This window comes from Mus musculus, chromosome 5, assembly GCF_000001635.26.
Source record: "Mus musculus strain C57BL/6J chromosome 5, GRCm38.p6 C57BL/6J".
In the NCBI taxonomy this organism is placed as follows: domain Eukaryota; kingdom Metazoa; phylum Chordata; class Mammalia; order Rodentia; family Muridae; genus Mus; species Mus musculus.
The window spans coordinates 21,296,605-21,316,294 of NC_000071.6; the positions used below are offsets into that span (position 1 = coordinate 21,296,605).

The window sequence follows — 19,690 nt, forward strand, 5'->3', positions numbered from 1 at the left end:
GCAAAGCATGGAAGGGGACAGCAGGAGTTGGGGCAGGGAGGGAGTTCTGTCACTCAAGGAGAGAGTGGGGGTTCCATCACTCAGGATGAGAGTATGGGGGTTCTGTCCCTCAAGGAGGGGTGGTTCCACCACTCAAGGATGGGGTTCTGTCACTCAGGGAGAGAGGGGGTTCCACCACTCAGGGATGGGGGTTCCATCACTCAGGGAGGGGGTTCTGTCACTCAAGGAGAGAGGGGGTTCTGTTACTTAAGAAGGAGGGTTCCATCACTCAGGGAAAGAGGGGGGTTCCATCACTCATGGAGAGGGGAGGTTCTGTCATTGAGGCAAACCTTCTTGGCTAAGAGCAGTGTGTCCTTCTTGCAAGCCTGAGTTTTGCCTTTGAGCCTGTTTGTGAGCTGGGACACCTGCTCATAGATGAAATCCTTCTCCAGGAGCTTCTCCTCCTTCTTGGCTATCTGAAGTTCCAGCTACAGTTGGAAACAATTTCAGTAGGAGTTAAAAAAATGACTTATGTAAGGCATGGTCTTCATCCTCCATTAGTCCTCTACCCCACGACAGAGACACATTGCTTTCTTTGTTGTTAAAATACCTCTGAAAAGTCTCTGGAGCTGTACTAACTATGTCAGGGGACACTCGGGCTAGGGAGGGGCTCTCCTCCCAGGGTGGGCTATGGACCTCTGCCTCTATTTGGTACCCACAATGCCATTCTTCCCAGATGTTCCCACCAGGATGACAAATGAACATATTTATTCAAGAAGTCAAAATTTCTTTTGGGCTAGGAATGAAGGGCACTTCTGAATCCTGAAACTACAGGACCTTTCCTTCCTTAGGTAAATATCTATCAAAGTTAGGATTTAGGACTCCATGACAAGTAGGGGAGGTCTAGTGGGATGATGGGTTTGCAATACCTGTGAGCAAGCAGTTGGGTGTTTAAGAACTCTTACCATATCTAATTTCTTGATCATTTCTTCTTCAGTCAGATCTTTCCCTTTAATGAAGCGGACCCTGCCCTTGCTGTCAGGGTTCACAAAGAGTTTCTCCAGGTCTTTTATCCTGTCTGTGCACTGTGAAAACTGGTGCAAAAGAAGCAAACATTAGCTTTCAGTTTAACTCTCAAGCTTGGTAAAATTTCAATAACCTCTACATGGGAGGAGGCTGGGTTCCTACAAGCCCTTCCATTGCTTCCAATTGTGTGTGACATTCATGGGATGATGTGTGGTTAAGGATTCAAAATGGTCTTTGCTGCCTTGCTGCAGGTGTTTCAGAGGTGGGGCAGCTGGCATGTAACAAGCTGGATTCCTCTCTGGCAGTGGCCTCAGTGATTCCCCAAAAAGGAAATTATCAGTTAACTCAGCATGCACTGTGTGAGCAACAGTCTTAGCCACGTGTATGCTTTTTGCTAAAGAGCCTTTGACTAGATCATCCCTGTTGAATTGCTGAGATGTGGATATCGGGTAGTGACCGTAATAATAGCCATGCTTAGTTTAAAGAGTGTGTGTGTGTGTGGGGGGGGGGGGATGATCACCCAAAGGCCTTGTTCTCAGCCTCCCTCCATTGTGTAAGAGTTTTTTAGAAACATTTGGCTTCTCATTTGGCACATGGCAAGATGAGGCTTGATCCCATGGGATGAATGATATAGTTTAGGACAGCGGTTCTCAACCTGTGGGTCACGACCATTGGAAAACACATAGTTCTGATGGTCTTAGACACTGAGACACTGTTCAGGATCAAAATTACAGTTGTGAAGTAGCAACAAAGGGTCGCAGCATTAGGGAGGCTGAGAACCACTGCTTTCACGCTTTAGACCACAGCAGGCGAGCTACAGATAGAGCTTTACAATTCTAACTGGTAGCCCTCTTCTCTATAATAAGAATTTTAAGTAGTAACATTTAAAATAGTGACAGAAATTATCAGTAATGCCTCTTAATGTTTACATAGTTTTCTTAATTAAGAAACTAGGAAATAAATGATACTTTCTTATCAGAACCTCCACAGGGCTGGGCAGATGGTTCAGTAGTTAATTAAGAGCACCTCCTGTTGCTCTTGCCAAGGACCTCCCAGCACCCATCTGTAACTCCAGTTCAGAAAATCATGACTTCTTTCTGATCTCTTCAGGCACCAGCCAAGCATATTGTGTGCACTTACAGACATACATACATGCAGCCAAAATACTCATACATATAAAATAAAAATAAAGAAACCTTTAAAAATAAATCTAGTGCCTTTATTTAAATTTCCCCCTGGGCACTTAGGGAAATATTTTTCACTTTCCTTATAAAAGCAATGTTCTTGTGTCTTACAATTGCTCATGAGATTTCCAGGACTCCTAAAATGGAATTATTACTACAAGGTTCAGCAGAACATGACTCATGGCAACCCCTGTGAACAATTAAAAATTGTTTCAAAATAACCAAGACCAAAAAAAAAAAATGTAGTCTTAATAGAATTCTGAAAATGATGCAAAATAGAGGAAGACTTAAGACACGGCAAAACAACTAACTCTTATACAGCAGGAAGCGTCAAGAACTCGGTCTTGGAGGGCAGAGTGTAGGTGTGGCTTGCCCAGAGCTTGGCACTTCGCATCCTGTCTTCCTAGGAGCACAGTCAGTGTGGATACAATCACATGTCGGGTGCAGTGTGAAAGTGAACAGGTGGCTTTCCGCATATCAACCCTAAGCTCACGCACAGCCCACAGGTCTCAGGTTACACACAGCCAATGTGATAAAGGCTCGCCGTCACACGTGGCAGAGACTATCATTAAATACATAACAGCTCCCTCTTGGATAGAACTGAATTCATACTTCACAGTGGGTAGCTGATCATTTCTAAGAATGATTAACTTCTCATTATTAAATCTTGTGAATTATGTAAATGTCCAAAAGAGAGAATAGCGTGAGCTTCCACACGCCTGGCTCCCGGCTCTCGGCTCCCGGCTCCGGCAGCTGCCAACACGGCTGTTGTCAGTCGGGCCATGCCTCTGCTCTACCCCCAGGCACCTGCAGGATGAGGTCAGAGTTATCCCCCCACCACCACCACACGGGTTCATCTGGATGAGTCAGAAGAAGTCCGTTTTATTTTTCTTTGTATTTTTTTTTTCTTATAGAGGTTCTTATTGTGTAGCCTAGGCTGACCACAAAGTCACAGGAATCGTCCTGTTTCATCTTCTCAAATGCTGGGATTACAAGCCTGCATACCACACCCAATTTAAAACATAAGAGTTTTAAGGGAAAATTTAGTCATAGTATCATTTCTCATATAAAATATCAACAACTCTTTTACATATGTCTGCTGAGTTTCCAATTTCTCCACTGTTGTATATACTAATGTATATAATTTGATATGTTTGACCAAGTTTCTTCAATGAATATATTAAAGAATGAAGTTAATTTTATAACTAGGAAAAAAAATCCACCCAAACCAGGATGACTGTTGCTGCAGTCTTGAGTCCGTGAGGGAAAAGTGTGGGTAACAAATAATTGGTTCCATTGATTTTTATGCTTTCATAAAAATACCATTACATGTGAACAAAGTAGACATATTCACATTTCAGTCTCTGCTATTGGGAACCACAGAGGTAAATAAAGGTCCTGCTGTGTGTGACTGCGTACTCAAGAGCCTGCCATTTCTTCAGAGGGTGTAAGCACTGACCGTCAGGCTGGGTGTGGTAGCACAGTCTGTCACCTCAGCTCTCAGCAGGCTGAGACAGGAAGGCTGCAATGAGCCTGAAATTAGCCTGGGCTATACAGGGTGCAAGACCCTGCTTCAACAAGCCAGAAAGCCTAAATGCTACATCTCGGTGGAACCAGAGATACCAGTGACAGGATTGTGCCACAGGCAGTGAGAGCCTATAGAAGTATAGAAGTGAAAGGCTAACACCATTGCATACACTAGCAAGATTTTATTGAAAGGACGCAGATGTAGCTGTCTCTTGTGAGACTATGCCGGGGCCCAGCAAACACAGAAGTGGATGCTCACAGTCAGCTAATGGATGGATCATAGGGCTCCCAATGGAGGAGCTAGAGAAAGTAGCCAAGGAGCTAAAGGGATCTGCAACCCTATAGGTGGAACAACATTATGAGCTAACCAGTACCCCGGAGCTCTTGACTCTAGCTGCATATATATCAAAAGATGGCCTAGTCGGCCATCACTGGAAAGAGAGGCCCATTGGACTTGCAAACTTTATATGCCCCAGTACAGGGGAATACCAGGGCCAAAAAGGGGGAGTGGGTGGGCAGGGGAGTGGGGGTGGGTGGATATGGGGGACTTTTGGTATAGCATTGGAAATGTAAATGAGTTAAATACCTAATAAAAAATGGAAAAAAAAAAAAAAAGAAGTGAAAGGCTAGAGCTAAGTCCTGGGATGGGGATCAGGGAGTGAGAGAGAGAAAAAGAGGAGGAGGGGGAGGGGGAGGGGAGGGGGAGGGGGAGGGGGAGAGAGAAGCTTAGATTCTCAAAACCCCATCCTGGAGCAATATTCAAATCCATCTTCAAACACAATAACAAGGAAGTTATCACCAGCAGTGCAGCTTGGCTCCCATTCAAGAAACCATTTCCACTATAAACTCCAAGGGGCCAGGAGCCAAGCCAACGGCCTGAGGAAGTGTCCCCTGGCCGCTCACCCACCTGAATCTGGATCACAGCCAGGTCGGCATCCAGGGACTTCTTGATTGGCACTAGTTTCCGTGTCACAGAAATCTGCCTTTGCTTTTCGGCAATCCTCAGTTTTAGGAATCGGATTTTTTCTTCCAGAATGTGGATTTCAACATCCTGATGAAGTTTTATCTTCTCTTGGACATTCACTTTTTCGTAAAAAATGCACACTTCTTCTTCCCGCTCGATCAGCTGAACACCACTGTGGTCAAATTCAGAGCAGGAGTCTAAGTGGGTTGTTGAGGCCACTATTTCTTAGTCTCTGTGGTTCCCTCTGGCTTTGGGCTCATAGCATACAGAACAGAATTTCAGGGGATAGTGATACATTCTAATAGCTTGGTCTATTAAGGTCCAAACACTGGGTCTTCCATAGGGACAAGCAGGGTTGGCATCTCTAATCTAAGGCTAGCTGTGCAGCAGGCTGGCCACAGTGGCCTTGGTAAACCCTAAAGGTTCCCCTGGGGTAGGGGAGGTCACTCCCAACATGTGAACAAAGCAAAACACAAGCCCAATCTGCAGATCTTTTCTTGGGTCAGACTTGCCAGGCAAGGGCAGAAGCTGCTGGGCAGGAGTCTAGGAATGCGACTCTGGAGAGAGTCGCCAGGCATAGGGGTCTCTGAAAAGTGACATTTCTGATGCTTGTTGCCCTGTAACCTGCCCTCTGTCACCATGCTGACAGGCACAGTGGAAAGGTCCCTCCTTGAGAGGAAGCCACAGGATAGAAACAAAGTGAGGTTTTGTTCCTCCAGTGCCTCTGGTCTGACCCGGGCCTCGAACACTCTATTTGCCTGCAAACTTCTGCTTGTGCCAGGAGCCAGCTAGGATTTGTTTTTGCATTTTAAACCAGAAGGAACACTCAGCAGTCCTTTGAACGAGTTCTGTTTGAAGAACTTAAGTTCTTAGAGATCTCCCCACACCACCTGTACATACATTGCTGTAACTGCTACCTTTAATTTTTCTGACTCTCTCTCTCTCTTCCCTCCAATGGTGCACATTGTCCCTGGCTAACCTCAGTGCTCTCTTCACCTTCTTTCTTTATGCTTTATTCTATCGAAGCTTCTTCTTATCAGAGTCCCTTGCTAACAAGAGCAGCACCAATGCTTCATCTGGTCCCTCGGGACCCAGTGTTCCAGCACTTTACGTGAAACAGCACACTTGACGAAATTTGAATCATTTCAGCATTCCCTCATCTCACCTACCAATTTCTCAGAATACAAGCAACTGAGTTGGTGGGGGGCGGGGAGAGGGTATTAAAGAGTAATATCCTGTTTGTGGCTGCTTGCAGCTTAGAAGAAATATGTCAGTCCTCTATGCCTTAGTTAATCGTGGGGAAAATGAACTATGAGAATAGGTTGATAAAGCCAAGTCCTGCTCAGATGGAGCGAGGTTACAGAGAGTGACTCACAGCAGCTGATGCAGAAGGAATTCAGTGTGAGCCTAGAGTACAGGTTGTCAGCCTGTGGGACGGGACCCCCATCGGGTCACAGATCAGATATTTACATTATGATCCATAACAGTAGCAAAATTACAATTATGAAGTAGCAGCGGAATAATTTTGTGGCTGGGGAGTCAGCACACCTGAGGAGCTGTATAAACGGGCCACAGCATTAAGAAGGTTGAGAACCACTCTCCTAGCACTTCAGAGATGACTTTGTTCTTCAACTGCCCCAACCTCCCTGTTATTTCCCTTCCACAGGCAGCCTGTCTTGTCTTCATGGGAAACCCATGGCTCCCCCCGAAGGGTAAAGAACATGGCTACCTCTCAGTAGGGTCCCGGGCACTCAGCCCAGCCACATTTGCGACCCTTACCTTTCATTCCGCCGCTGTACGGCCTTCTCATACTTCTTGCGCAGCTGCACCATCTCCTCTTCGATCACGGTGATCATGCTGGCCAGCCTGTCCATGCTGGTCAGCTGGGCCTCCTTCTTCTCCTTCATTTCCTGGAGTTTAGCAGTGATTTTGCACACATCGTTCTGTATGCTCTCCTTGATGGTCACATTGTTGGAATGCTTTAGCATGGCGTTTTGTAGCTTTCTTTTAAAATAATGGCACAGTGGGGAAGATCATTACTCTCTTCAAGAATACTGAGATGTCTGAAGAGCAATGCTCACCCAGGACCTCCCAGGACACACTTTCTCTGTTGTGGGATCCTTCCTCTAGCCAGGTGACCAATACTGTCATTGTGTCAACCACTGTGTCACACTTGTTTGTGAAAAGGTCTTTTTCTGCTCTGTCACCTCAGGAGACCGAGTTCTGAGGACAGAGGTGCTTCTATTGACAATGCCTATTGGATCTGCAGACTCACATGGGTCAGGTTGGATGATATCATACGGTATTCTAATTTCCTTTTGGGTAAGAATCTGACTAGGGAATTTCCCTTTTCAATCGTGCTTTTTAATCAGGGTATTTGATATTATCTTTATCTAAGTCATCTGGGCAATGATGGCTAACAGAAAAATCCAGTTATGTAGTCTCAGGAAATCAGGAACCAAGTAGGTGGAAGATTCCAGTGGATCTTGGCATGTGGTAAACAATATATTTCCAAGACTACAATTTCTCAGGTGTTATTTCTGATGTTATTACATAGACAAACTCATTTGTCATTATTGTGTAGTAACAAAAGGTTCTACACACTAATGAGGAGGATTATAAAGAAAGGGTCCTGAGAGGTAGAGTATCTCGCCCAAGGTCTTACAGACAGAGACGGACAGAGCTGTGAGTTGAGTCTAGAAAGCGTTGTCTTAGCAGATCTGCTGTAGCCTGCCTCTCCATATGCACATCACATGCCTTAAACCTACAACCGGGGGATGCTATCCAAGAAGTGATTTGTCTCCTAACTTCAAATGCAGATAGCAGATTTATGCTTCATTTCTCAATCGAGCAATGAAAGTCAGCAGTTCATCATTAGGAAAAATAGTTTTATATTAAGTTTTGCATTCATTAAAAACTGTGACTACTAGATGGAGAACAGCAAGGATGCTCAGACACCTAGGTTGTTACCTGAGAAGCAAGGTGGAGCAGGTAGTTTTGTCTACATGACTTTGTGCTCCTGGCCGGGTGCACACGATCTGAGATAGCGAATAGAAAACACACACACACACACACATACACACACACAAGCACACACGCTTGAGCACCTTGGCTAATTCAATGACTGGTCACTCCTAAATCTTCCCAGGCCCAACCAGGGAAGTGGCCACTTACCTTAAAACTCCCATGGTTGGCCTTTTTTTCCTGCTGTTATCCCCTTCTTCTCTTCCTAGTCTGCCCTGCCCTCCACCCCCTACCCCTGTCCCCAGTTCTCCCTGCATCCTACTCCACTCCCACAATTTTCACTATGTTGCCCCTCAGTCATTGGCTACTGGCAACTTTATTGATGTATCAAAAACCAATTGATGGCAAGGACCTTCAGTGTCAACAAACACAGATTTCCGGTTAAATCAAGGTTTCCCAACCACCATCTACAGCAAGGTATTTCCCCATCTCTGAAGACTCCCAGGATAGTCTAGAGTGCCAGAGACATAGAAGACAAGGCTTTAGAAGGACACAAGCTTCAGAGAACCGTGGACTTGGCCTGGCCTAGCTGTCTTGGGAGGCACGTGTCATAGGCTTTTCTGGTTAGAGTCCACAGCTCCGGGGGTACAACATGCCTTCCTGTTCCTGAGTGGCCATGCACTCGCTCAGGCAGTAAACAAACATTCTGTGTGTCTCCGTCCGTTCCTTTAAGGTCAAGGAAGCAGGGAAGCTTGACAGGACAACTGATCTTAGGCATTAGCATTAAATACTCTCTAAAGTTTGCAACTGTCATTGTATCCTGGCAACTACAATTGTATCGATCCTGGAAATTGCCACTAGATTCTGTTTCTGATAATGTATAAAACATCTGATTGGTCTCAATCAGATTGTCACAGCCTCAGTGTTGCCGTGGCCCCTCCAGCCGGCCCATCAGGTAACCTGATCCGATCCCTTAAGCAAGCGTGGGTGCTTATGACTCCTACCGTTCTTGAGAGACAGCGCTGTTCCTTAAGATTTCCAGCTCATTTAATGACATTTTGAGTCTTTCTTTTATCTCATTTACTTTCTGATGAGCTTTGTGAAGTAGGTTTACAAATTTGTTTCTTTCATTTCTAATTGTATCATACAAGCTGGCAAATTCTCTGAGTCTGAAAACATGAGATGGTTTTTGAAAATTAAAAAGCAAGTAACACTTTTGCCCAAATAACTAAATCGTGATTCTTTTTTACCAAATTCTTTTTACCTCCTATGAATTTCATGCTTTCTCTTCTTGTATAGCCTGATTTCAAGGTCCTTTGATTTGATTTCCTTAACAATCTCACTATATCTTCGCTGAAATGTAAAAATTCATGTGAGAAATAAAACAAACAAACAAACAAAAAACCCTAACAACAACCAGAAAGCTAGGTGTAATGGTTCATGTCTGTAATGCCAGCATTTGGGAAACCAAGGAAGTAGGGTTGAAATGAATTCAGGATCAGCCTGCAATACATAGTAAGACTCTATCTTACACTATCAAAACCACCACCACCAAAAGCCACGAGATGAGACTGAGCCCCACTCCATCCCATCTGTCAGTTCTTCTTAACTTGTTGTAGAGATGAGGAGAACAGGAGATTCCTAAGCACCCCCTGGCCAGCTGGAGTGATTCCCATCAACTAGGACAAGGGGATACTTAAGATTTCAGAAGAACTGGAGAGGACGAAATAGTCCACACAGACAGGGGGGATAATTGGGGGAGGACTACTGAGGAGGAGTGACTGCAGCCTGCACTGCCCAGCCAGTCGAGCTCTGTGCTTACAGAGGGCAATGAAGAGGACTTACAGGAAGTTCGACAAACATCATGACCTGAACCCTCTGGAATTTTGTGAGAGACTGAGGCAGTGTTTTAAAGTGTAGTTCTGTCCATTTGTTTGGATGTGTGTTTTCCTTTATAATAGGCATCATACTGAGACTAGCTGTAAAACTGTACATAAATATATTAAAAAGAAAACAGTTATACCTTCAAAAGTCACATATATATGTATGTATAATATGTACATACTTATATATACATATGTAGGTATATATAGTACTTTCAACACTTTATACTAGTAGGTACTACTGATGCTCTTTAGATAGAAAATGCCTAGTGGGTGCTTTCTCAGGGATGGGAAGCATTTGGAGATTGAGTGTCTGCTGGCAGAACTCCTGGGAGAGAGTGGTTTCAGTCACCCTCCATTAGGGGCAGACAGAGCAAAATCATTTGTCCTTGTTCTGTCAAGTCAGTATGGATACACAGTGATTTTATTTTGTATAACTTTCAGTGAAAATGGGGGTCTACAGCTAACCTGCAGGTTACATGCAAAGAAGAAAGCTGGTGTAAGATAAAGCGTCATCTATACTGTCTTGGACCTACATGGTCTTGAGTGTGACAACAACGTGAATCTCAATTCCAGCCACCTTATATCTTTTTTAAAAAAAAGAGATGTAAGTATGATATAAAATAATAAGATTCAATGCCTTCTTGTGGAAATACAGTTAACTACAAATAATGTTTCATAGAGTAATTGCCAATAATGAAGTACTCAAGAGAGAAACTTTCCCCTTATGATTTCCATACTTCAAAAGGGAGAACTGTCTTATGTTTTATTATGATCTAGTCCATTCAGTAATGAAATTCAGCTTATGTGGACTAGTCACACACAGATAGCACAAGGCTCAGTAAGCTGGAGCTGTTAGAACGTGACTGAAATGTAAAACAGACCAGTTCTTTCCTTGGAATAACAAAGTACACCTCTGGTAGATCTAACCTTTCGGAAAAGAAAAGAGGGGAAGTTTTCTAACGAGGAAATCTCACAGGGGTGGACTCTTCCCAGCCAACAGTCGGTGCTTCTGAAAACAGTGTTCTAGACTGACCCCAGTCCAACCCCCGACTTTGGTGGCAATGACCTTCTCAACCCTTAGCTGCTCCCCTCAACCCTCCTCCACTCTTCAGAGCAGATCCTGGGATGAAGCAGTAGCTAAGAGCGTCCTGGGAGACTATGGTCTTTCTCATCTATTTTCTGTGAGCCCAATTATCCATGGCTCCACAGGGCTTTTGTAATAGACACCAGACTGTCTACGGTGGGTTGTGTGACCCTCACCATCTGCCCTCGACTGCTCGGCTTCATCTGGCCTCTGTTCTCTGAGATTCTCACTTCTCAGGTGTGAGTGTGTCTAAACAGTGAGAGTGGTGAGAAGAGCTGGGGATCTGTGTGGCTAATGATTTCTCCTCTGTTCTTTGCTATAGAATCTATTTCATCCTTGTGCCCACCAGTGCTGTGTAGGTGTGAGCTCTTTCTGGGGAGTGAGAAAATCCCATCCCCTTGTAGGCACTCAGAGCAAGAACAAAGATCACACTTATACATGGCCCACGCCTAGGTCACATGACAAGTACATAAGGTCTGCTTTAGTAATATCTCATATCATATTTTTTTAATTATTATCATTTTTTGAAACACAATCTCACTGTGTCTTTTGAGCTAGACTTTCACTGGCTGTCGTACTGTGTCAACTGCCTCTTGATTACCCGTCGCACATGCATCAAGAGAACAAAGCTTGCACAGGCAAGCCTCTAGCATTGAAATATACCTCAGCCTTCATTTACTTTTAACAAAGAACCTCTAGACACAATCCTTCTGTGGAATAACTGAGTCTAGTTTTAAAATTTTAGTGACTTCTGTGGGTGTGCGCATTTGTGCGTGTATGTGTGCATGCGCGTGCGTGTGTATGTGCTTGCTTTATGATGTTGCTCGTGGCACTTTGTAGGAGTCTGAGGAAATCCTGGGATGCAGCAGTAGCTAAGAGCATCCTGCATTGATCTCTATGATTTCACCTGATGACCCTGTAAATGCTCTGCTCCCAGGTTGTCTAGAGGCAAGTCACAGTGAAATCTGTGGCTCTGTGACTTACAGATTCTCTCTGTGGCCTATGCACCTGGCAGCCATGGTCACTAGAGACACTTACACCATTCTTATTGAAGTTGCCATCTTTCAGAGTTCTTATCATTGTGATTCTTTTTGTTTGTTTTTAACCTCTAGACTGGTAACTATTGATAACTGAAGGTTGCGGGTTGTTTTGTTTTGTTGTTGTTTTTGTTGTTGTTTGCTTTTGTTTTTTTTTTTTTTTTTTTTTTTTTTTTTTTTTTTTTTGGTTTGGTTTTCTAGGGTATGACTGAGTGTCCTTTAGGGAAAATTTAATTTATGGTCACTGAATTTGAAGGAAATGTGGAATCATCACTTTCTAATTAGTGATGCATTAAAGTGAGGGTCCCTTGAACCCATGTCGTAATTAGTGGGTGGCCACACAAGGCAGTTAGTTACCTGGGCTTTCAGGAAATCCTTAGCCTTTTGTTCTTTCTCATCTATTTTGATCTGAGTCATTCGCCCGAGGTTGAACACCAGCTCCCGCAAACTTTCTTGCTCCTTTAGAAGTTTGTTCTCCTGTGCAATCTGCTGCTCCACTAACTTGGCCTCAGCTTCTGACAGAGATTTCTTTTGAGAAGCAAAGGATTAGAATTCGCTTTCTGAAGAAACCCAGCAAGGTCTGCACAGAGCACGGCCTCGTCCTTTTGTGTTTATTAAGAGACCGAGCTCCAAGTTTTCCTTTACTTTATGAAGGGTGGGAACTAGAGGGGTAGCACCACCGACCTTCTCCTTGCTGTGCTTTTAAAAGACTAGGAGAAGTTTAAAATTATATTTTAAAAATACCTCAACGGTAGCTCGACTGACAAAAGTTTGGAATTTGAGAACAGATATTGATGAAGCACGGTTGACTTTTAATGCCATCAACAGCCTTTTATCTGAGAAATCCTCACAGCCTGGCCTCACAGCCTGGCCTCACAGCCTGGCCTCACAGCCTGGGAAGGCTTTGTCCTCTCAAGCCACATCCTTTTCTTATGAACTTGGAGGTGAGGGCGGTGCATGCACACTCACCTAAAGCATTTGGCTAGCATGCTTGAACATTGCATCCAACCCTTAGTAAACCTCCCCATAAAAGAACAAAAAAAAAAAAAACAAAAACAAAAATCCAGGCCCATTATAAGCGGGACGCTAACATCATATTTTTACTCTAAATATTAATGCATATACTTATATATATTATTATAAATATGAATGGGTTCCACTATGGCATTTCCATATACACGTATATCATTATTTGATACTTTCTGCCTTCCCAACCCCATCCCCCCCGCATCTGCTTCCTGCCCCCTACGTATTCTTCTTTTGATGTGGTTTTCTGGAGCATTTCTGAGACACAACTTCATTCTCCATTCTGAGGTAAAAGTGTGACTGATATTAACCTGTTGAGCCAGATTTCTCCTAGCTAGATCAACCTCTTTGTGGAGCTCTTTCCTTCGTTCAGGCAATGTAAGGTATTCTTTTGGGATAGCTTCCATCTGGAAATCAAAATTTAAAATAGGTGCTATTATGAAAACAGCCTCTGGAGTCAACCCCATTACATACATATTAAAAATGGCAGGCAAATCATGATTCCCAATCTTATAGAGATTTTCTACTCTGGCTGTGCTTTATAAAATCAAAGCAAAATATAATATGAAGATCTACCAAAATTACATGATACATTAGCTGCAAATGTTATAACCTTTATAAATAAATCTTAATATCTAACATGTATTAACCATTGCCTAAATTTGCTGCAGGGATCTGAGGGCCTGGATGCACAATCTTATTCATCCACCACACAGGCAGGAGGCATCCAGGGGTCTGGGAAGGAGAAAGGCATACTACCTTCCTTCCTGGTGCAGGTGCACGCCCACACTGTCAGCCAAAGAGCCTGTGATCTTTCTAGCACACCCTGCTGCCTCTTGAATTCATGATTCTGGAACTGAGGAACCTGCATGAGTTGGACTATTTATGCGAGGGTATTATAATTACCAAGTCTGTATTTACTTAGGAAACTATGCCAAACAAAACCAGTTCTTGGTTAACGATGATGAGTATAACTCACTACTTCAATGTGATAGTTTGATGAGTAAATTAAAATTCTTTCTTTTTTGTTTGTATGTTTGTTTGTTTGAGACAGTTTCAGTCCTGGCTGTCCTGGAACGAACTCTGTAGACCAGGCTGGCCTTGAACTCAGAAATCTGCTTGCCTCTGCCTCCCAAGTGCTGGGATTAAAGGTGTGCACCACCACGCCTAGCTTAAAATTCTTTAAAGAAAAAGCTCCTTAATCTTTTTGTTGTTGAGATCTACATTTTTGCCCTTATAATTTTTGTTGTGTTAGTTTGTATTTCTGCCTGTGTTAAAATACTTGGGGGAAAGTATTTGATAAGGAATCCCATAGTAGCTAATGAGGGAAGGCAGGCATCCAAGGCTGTGGAAGGGTCACCCTGGGGTGATAATGGCCTACTTGACTACTTTGGACCCAATTATGAAAGAAAGCAAACGACCTGATGTGGCTCTTTTCCTCTGGTGACAACATTCTTCAAGTCACCAGGGTTGCCCCCAAGCCAGTACGCACAACTGGGAAAGATCCTGCTTGGTGGTTTATCAGGATCTTTGGGTCCCCTGGTCATCATCTATAACTCAGTGCTTCTCCAGCACCACCATCTGTGCCCTCAGGTGCCCAGTACTTCCTGATTCTCATGGCTTCATCTACAATGGACAGCTGTCATGAAGCACAAATACGGTCTTGTGAAATTCATACAGTAATATAAACTCTCATGTTTCTAATGAACAGATGAATGCAAAGCAAAGCAAAGCAAAACAAAGGGGAAACTAGTGTAACCTTGAATAATTAGGAAGACTGCATGGGCAAAATGAGATGCCCATGAGGAAGGCTCCATGTCTCTGATATGGGATGGAGAGGTAAGCAAGCATCCCCTGCTGCAAACATACTTAGAATGAGCTATTCTCCATGCTCTACTCTCACGGGCTGGAAACCATAGCTCAGAGTGCTACTTGGGGCCAGGAAATCTTATAAACTATGACAGAAAATCACAAATGCTTAGTTTGTCAACTAAAAGCTCCTAGCTGATTCTTTCTGATTCTTTTCAGCATTCTGAATGAAGGATGATCACTATAGTCATGCATTGTGCTAAGTTTTGATTTCTGGATTGTGTTCTTCTAACACAATGTATATGTATGTTTATTTTCTTCATTGACCATTCTATATGTATATGTTGCATTCTGGTTAAATTCTCTATAAAACTCAGCCCTCTGGTTTCTTCAGAATTGTTTTGAGTTGCAAGTACCTAGGAGTCCTCAGACTTCATCACAGAGTCTGGGGGTGACTGTATGAGCTAGGCAACTGTGTCAGCCAGTGAAATGGGAAGAATCCTGGGTAGGATTCCCCAGAAAGTAACTCTTTTCATGTTCAAAGACTGAGTGAGGTAACTCAGGCCCAGAAAGTCAAATGCCACAGGCTCCCTCATCTGCAGTTCCTAGCTTAGGATCTTTAGATGTGAGTGTGTCACCCAGAATAACTGCAGATATCAGGAAAGTAAAAAGCAGGCCATGGAGAAGGGCTCCAAAGAGGGCAATAGTAGGACACAGTTGTGAGAGAAGAAATGGGAAAAACTTGGGGTGGAGGCTTAGCTGGGGATGCAGGCGGGGCAACTAAGAGAGAAAGGAAAGAAGGAGGGATAAATGATACCATTGATGTTTGAAAAGCCGTAGGGAATCATATTATTTTTTAAAAAATTACATAGCATATCTATCTATCCATGCTGTGTGTGTGTGTTCACTGAAGTTATAGTACTTGGGGGTGGCAATGTTCTCTCCCAAACTATAGACCATCTAGCAAAAACTCAAGTGTCAGGTATGGGAAACCTTTTGAGTTGCTGATCAGAGGAGTCCAAGAGATCTACCCCCAAAACTATATAGGCTATTGTTGTTGTCCTTGATTGCCTTTCAGAGAAAGAAGGCAAGACCCGATTGCTGACCACATACACTTCAGACACAGGACTTGGAGGAACTGAGCTGGACCTGAGCTGGAAGCCTCTACCCCAAGAACTAGCTCTCATAGTAACAAAAGGAGCTGCCAAGGGAGAAAAGCAATCAATAGTCTTATGCAGCTGTAATGCCTGTGAACCACAACCATCAGAATGTCAAGATATTCTGAAAGGTACAATAGTGGCCTATATCCTGGGGTGGTCACTTAAGACCCTCAATACGAGGGAATTCATGCCTGTTTCATGACTACTCATGACTGATGAGGTCACCGACCCCAGAGGAAAACCTATGCCACCTCTTTCCTAAGCCAGGATAGTGTCTAACTGCACACTAAATACTTGCCATGATAGCCGTGGAGAAGTATGGCTCTCACCCTCACCAAGAAGCTCCTTTGTACAACATCATGGAAGGCTGCAGCTGGCCAGACTGCAGTGAGCAACCAAGTGAGAGGTGGCCAGGACCAGCCAATAGATACATCTGCAACAGAACCCTCCACTGAGACTCGGGAAGAAGCCAGAAAGACTGTGAAAGCCAGAGAACCAGGAATCTGAAACACTGGGACTTCCAAAAAGATTTTTGAAAAGAAGACATAAAATAGAGGGAGGGGGAGGATTGAGGAGGGTGGACCTGGGGGAGCTGGAGGGGAAAGTTGGGATGAATACAATTAGAATATGTGGCAAATCCTCAGAGAAATACTATAAACATATTTATAAAAGACAAAGTCAGCCAAGCTGGTCATCACTTTCTTGTGGAATGGTCATCTTGTGACCATTGAGAAGAAATACAGTAAAGATGGCCAAGAGAGAGCTAAAATAATTCTGAGCTTTTTTGTGATGTGAAATTACTTGATGTACCCATATCTACACTTTTTATTATACGAACAAAATGTTCTCTTGCTTAGGAGAGTTACACTAGTTTTCTGTTACTCACTGAAACCAAGCTGCAAACCTAATTGCTGTCTTTTGAAAGGAAATCTTCTAACGGTCATCTCCAAAACATGTTAAAGGTCATGCTGAAGTCTCCACTGAAGTGTCAGAAAAATAGCTTCTCAATTTTGGGATCAAAGATGATGTCAAACACTTAGGATTAACTTTGAGCCCCAAGTTGCATATGTGGCCAAGTTTTATATGATTGTGTATGCTTAGTTCTTAGATTTGGTTTTTATTTCATGTTTAAAATGTATTCATTGTACCCATACAGTAGATCTACATAAAAAAAATCTTTCCTGCTCTACCTTTGCTACCAGTGTTGCTCCCTAGAAGGTTCTGTTAATGGCTGGGCAATGTTCTTATAGATATTTTCAATGCATGAGAAACAAGTCAGACTGTTGTAAAAGTTAGGATGTTAGACATCATTCTTTTGCAGTAAACATCCCAGTTGAGACTAGTGAACCTCAGCATACAGTGTAATCATTGGATATTTATCTGAAACCTTCTTAACATTTTTGAGACTCTGTTTTGAATTTGTGGGAGGATCTAGTTGTAAATCATAGACCACAGGGAATCAGATAACTAAATTAAGGCTAAAGACTAGCTGGACCTTCATGTTTACAATTGCTCTCCTTTCTGGATTGAATGTAAGTATGAAAAGTCCAGTGGAAGGGATTGGTCTGATGGTCCTTGTTTCTGATTATTGTGCGCTCTGGGCAGTGGCCAATGAATGGGTTATTGGGTCCAAGAACTTAACTGCTACTGACACTGAAACATCATCAATTTCACAGAACTTGAAGACAAAGCCATTCTGTGATTTTACTAGAATGAAATGAAAGCAAAACCACTCCATAATTGTGTTTGAATACAAACCAAAATATGAACATTGCCCAAGCCACAAAAGTGTTATACCTTCTCCACTTACAGCCTTCTCTACCAACTACAGCTTTCTGCCATCTAGTCTTTTCTCTTTTGATTACTATGATCTGTTAATACAGTCAAGCAAAATTACTCTCATCTTCTGGCAACATGTAAACTCATGACAGAGTCTCTTTCCTTAAACTCTCTCCCTAACACATACCAGAAGCCCAAAGGCTGACTTCTACAGTTTGTTCACCTTTGTTGAAATGTGAAATAACTCAACTTATTCAGCTATTGGGGTGTGTCCCTTTGGCTTTTAGAAGTCAGTGGCAACAATTAGAAACCATTTCTTCAAAAATTAAATGAATAGATTGTCAAGTGTGCATTTAATTCTTGAGGAAATGTGTGCAGTTGAGCAGAGTTTGGAGTTAAACTAGCAATCACAGGGAAAACATGCAAACGAGAGTCAGGATGTTCGTGACGTCTCAGAAATGTACAACTTGTAACAGAGTCAATTGTGCATTTACTATCTGACTCAGGTATGTGGAGACCTAACTTGTTTATAGTAATGTAACTACCAAGTTATTAAGTATCTAAAATTACATGACAATATTTGGTATATGGAGGGGCAAAAAAGCCCAAATCAAACAAAAACAAAACAAAACCAACCATGTGGTATATAGATGGACCAAAAAGAGAGTCATATTCTTGTCTTCTCCAGTAAAAATTATAAAATCATTTGTCAAAACTAATTCTACATCCAATTAGACATTTTTAAATCTATGCTTCTCCTGAGGAGAAAATATTTTCTATAACACATTTTCTGAGACACAGTTGCTTTCTATTCTCATTCTCAGGGACCCACCAGAAGGCATGCTTGCTTTCCCCGAGACCAGCAGATGGACTAGAAACACGGGGCATGCTGTATGACGTTGCATACTATATGAAGAGATCTCAAAGAATTCAGCTGAAGCAATAGCATTGAATTAAGAAGAGAACTTGATGAAAGCCAGGGCTTCTTTCCTTCTAAGTCTGTGTGTTCAGAGTTCCAGTTTAACATTCTGATGTGTTGTGCTCTAGGCTAAGCAGTATCTTGTAAATTAGTCAACCTTTCAATAAAAATAACTTTCAAAGTGATGCTAAAAGCGTGTTTAGAGGGGTTAGACTTACAAAGGTAAGTAGAGTGAGAGTCTTCAAAGGCTCCATTTGGGAACAGGAAGAGTGTTAGTTTCCACTGGGCTCTACTAAGGCAAGGATGACTGTTCTACTCTTTCCAGTAAATCATTGAAAGGATAAGGACAATGTAAACCCAACCAGTCAGTATCTAAAATGTGAAAACAATAACAGTGAACACTGGTGAATCTAAAAGAAGAGACAAAGGAGAGAAGATAGAATATAAGCATATGGAACAAAGAAACTGCTGTTGTGTGGCCATAGTCCAAATCTGCCTACAATTACATTACATGTTAATATTTGAGCTAAACATAAGACTGAAAAGGTGTTATCTTCTCTGGCCAGACTGTAAGAGTATGTGTTGTATATGAGGTACACATAAATAAGGATACAGAGAGGCTGAAAGGAAATAGTACCAGAACGGGAGCTATGGACAGTTGTGAACCACCATGTAGGTACTGGGAATGAATTTCTTGTCCCCTGTCCTCTGAAAAGGAGCCAGTGTTCTTAATCACTGAGCTATCATCACTTGAGCCCAGTAACAAGACTTCTATGGTTCAGTATTCCTCCCACCTTACAGCACTTCCATTCCATAACATCCTTCCACAATTACCACAGGCAATAGAAAGAGCCAGAAGGCCTCACACTGGCAACAAAATGCCTTGAGCTAAAAATGGCATGTCACTTCTTCCTACAATACACTGGCCTGACACAGTTATGTGACTTCTTAAATGCAAAGGGCACAAGCAATGTAAACTTTCCATGAATCTAGGAGAAGAAAACCAGGTGCAGGTTAGGTTCAGACATGTCTACAAGAGTTGACTATTTACTTCCAAGGTCATGAACATGCACAAGATCCCAGAACACGATAATTCTAAAGAGAATGGGTTCTGTGCAAATCGGCTGTCACATTTCAGAGACCTGACCCCATTTTCATCAAAGAATGTACCAACACAGCTTTCAACATAAGGAGTCAGCCCTCTGAAGGACCCTCTGCCTTTCCATGAGCATGGGGAATGCACAGCAGATGCTGTCTGAAAGAAACGAGACTCCCAGGTAGCAAGGGCATACCTCTGGGAATAGAAGTAGTCAAATGATATCCCATTACTTCAAGCATCCCCTGAC

The 19,690-nt window shown here is 42.8% G+C and overlaps 1 protein-coding gene and 1 long non-coding RNA gene across 3 annotated transcripts in view; one reads left to right on the forward strand and one right to left on the reverse strand.

The window, feature by feature from the left end:
• The window catches only part of Ccdc146 (coiled-coil domain containing 146), a 132,256-nt gene that overhangs the window by 4,183 nt on the left and 108,383 nt on the right, over window positions 1-19,690 (reverse strand). Inside the window, exons 1-9 of one of the 2 annotated variants that reach the window (XM_017321126.2) lie at window positions 14,099-14,318; window positions 12,989-13,084; window positions 12,009-12,179; window positions 8,909-8,997; window positions 8,649-8,813; window positions 6,460-6,684; window positions 4,624-4,852; window positions 945-1,073; window positions 330-467 (exon numbers count right to left, since the gene is read on the reverse strand). In XM_017321126.2, the coding sequence (XP_017176615.1) occupies window positions 330-467; window positions 945-1,073; window positions 4,624-4,852; window positions 6,460-6,684; window positions 8,649-8,813; window positions 8,909-8,997; window positions 12,009-12,179; window positions 12,989-13,084; window positions 14,099-14,227 (1,371 nt within the window). In that variant the 5' untranslated portion in view covers window positions 14,228-14,318. Of the gene's footprint in view, window positions 1-329; window positions 468-944; window positions 1,074-4,623; window positions 4,853-6,459; window positions 6,685-8,648; window positions 8,814-8,908; window positions 8,998-12,008; window positions 12,180-12,988; window positions 13,085-14,098; window positions 14,319-19,690 lie in introns of those variants that run through there. The other variant, NM_029195.1, reaches the window with a different exon arrangement.
• Window positions 11,856-18,529, forward strand: LOC108169029 (uncharacterized). The gene is made up of 3 exons (NR_168515.1): window positions 11,856-14,516; window positions 15,565-15,774; window positions 18,250-18,529. It is a non-coding gene; the product is annotated as an uncharacterized LOC108169029 (long non-coding RNA).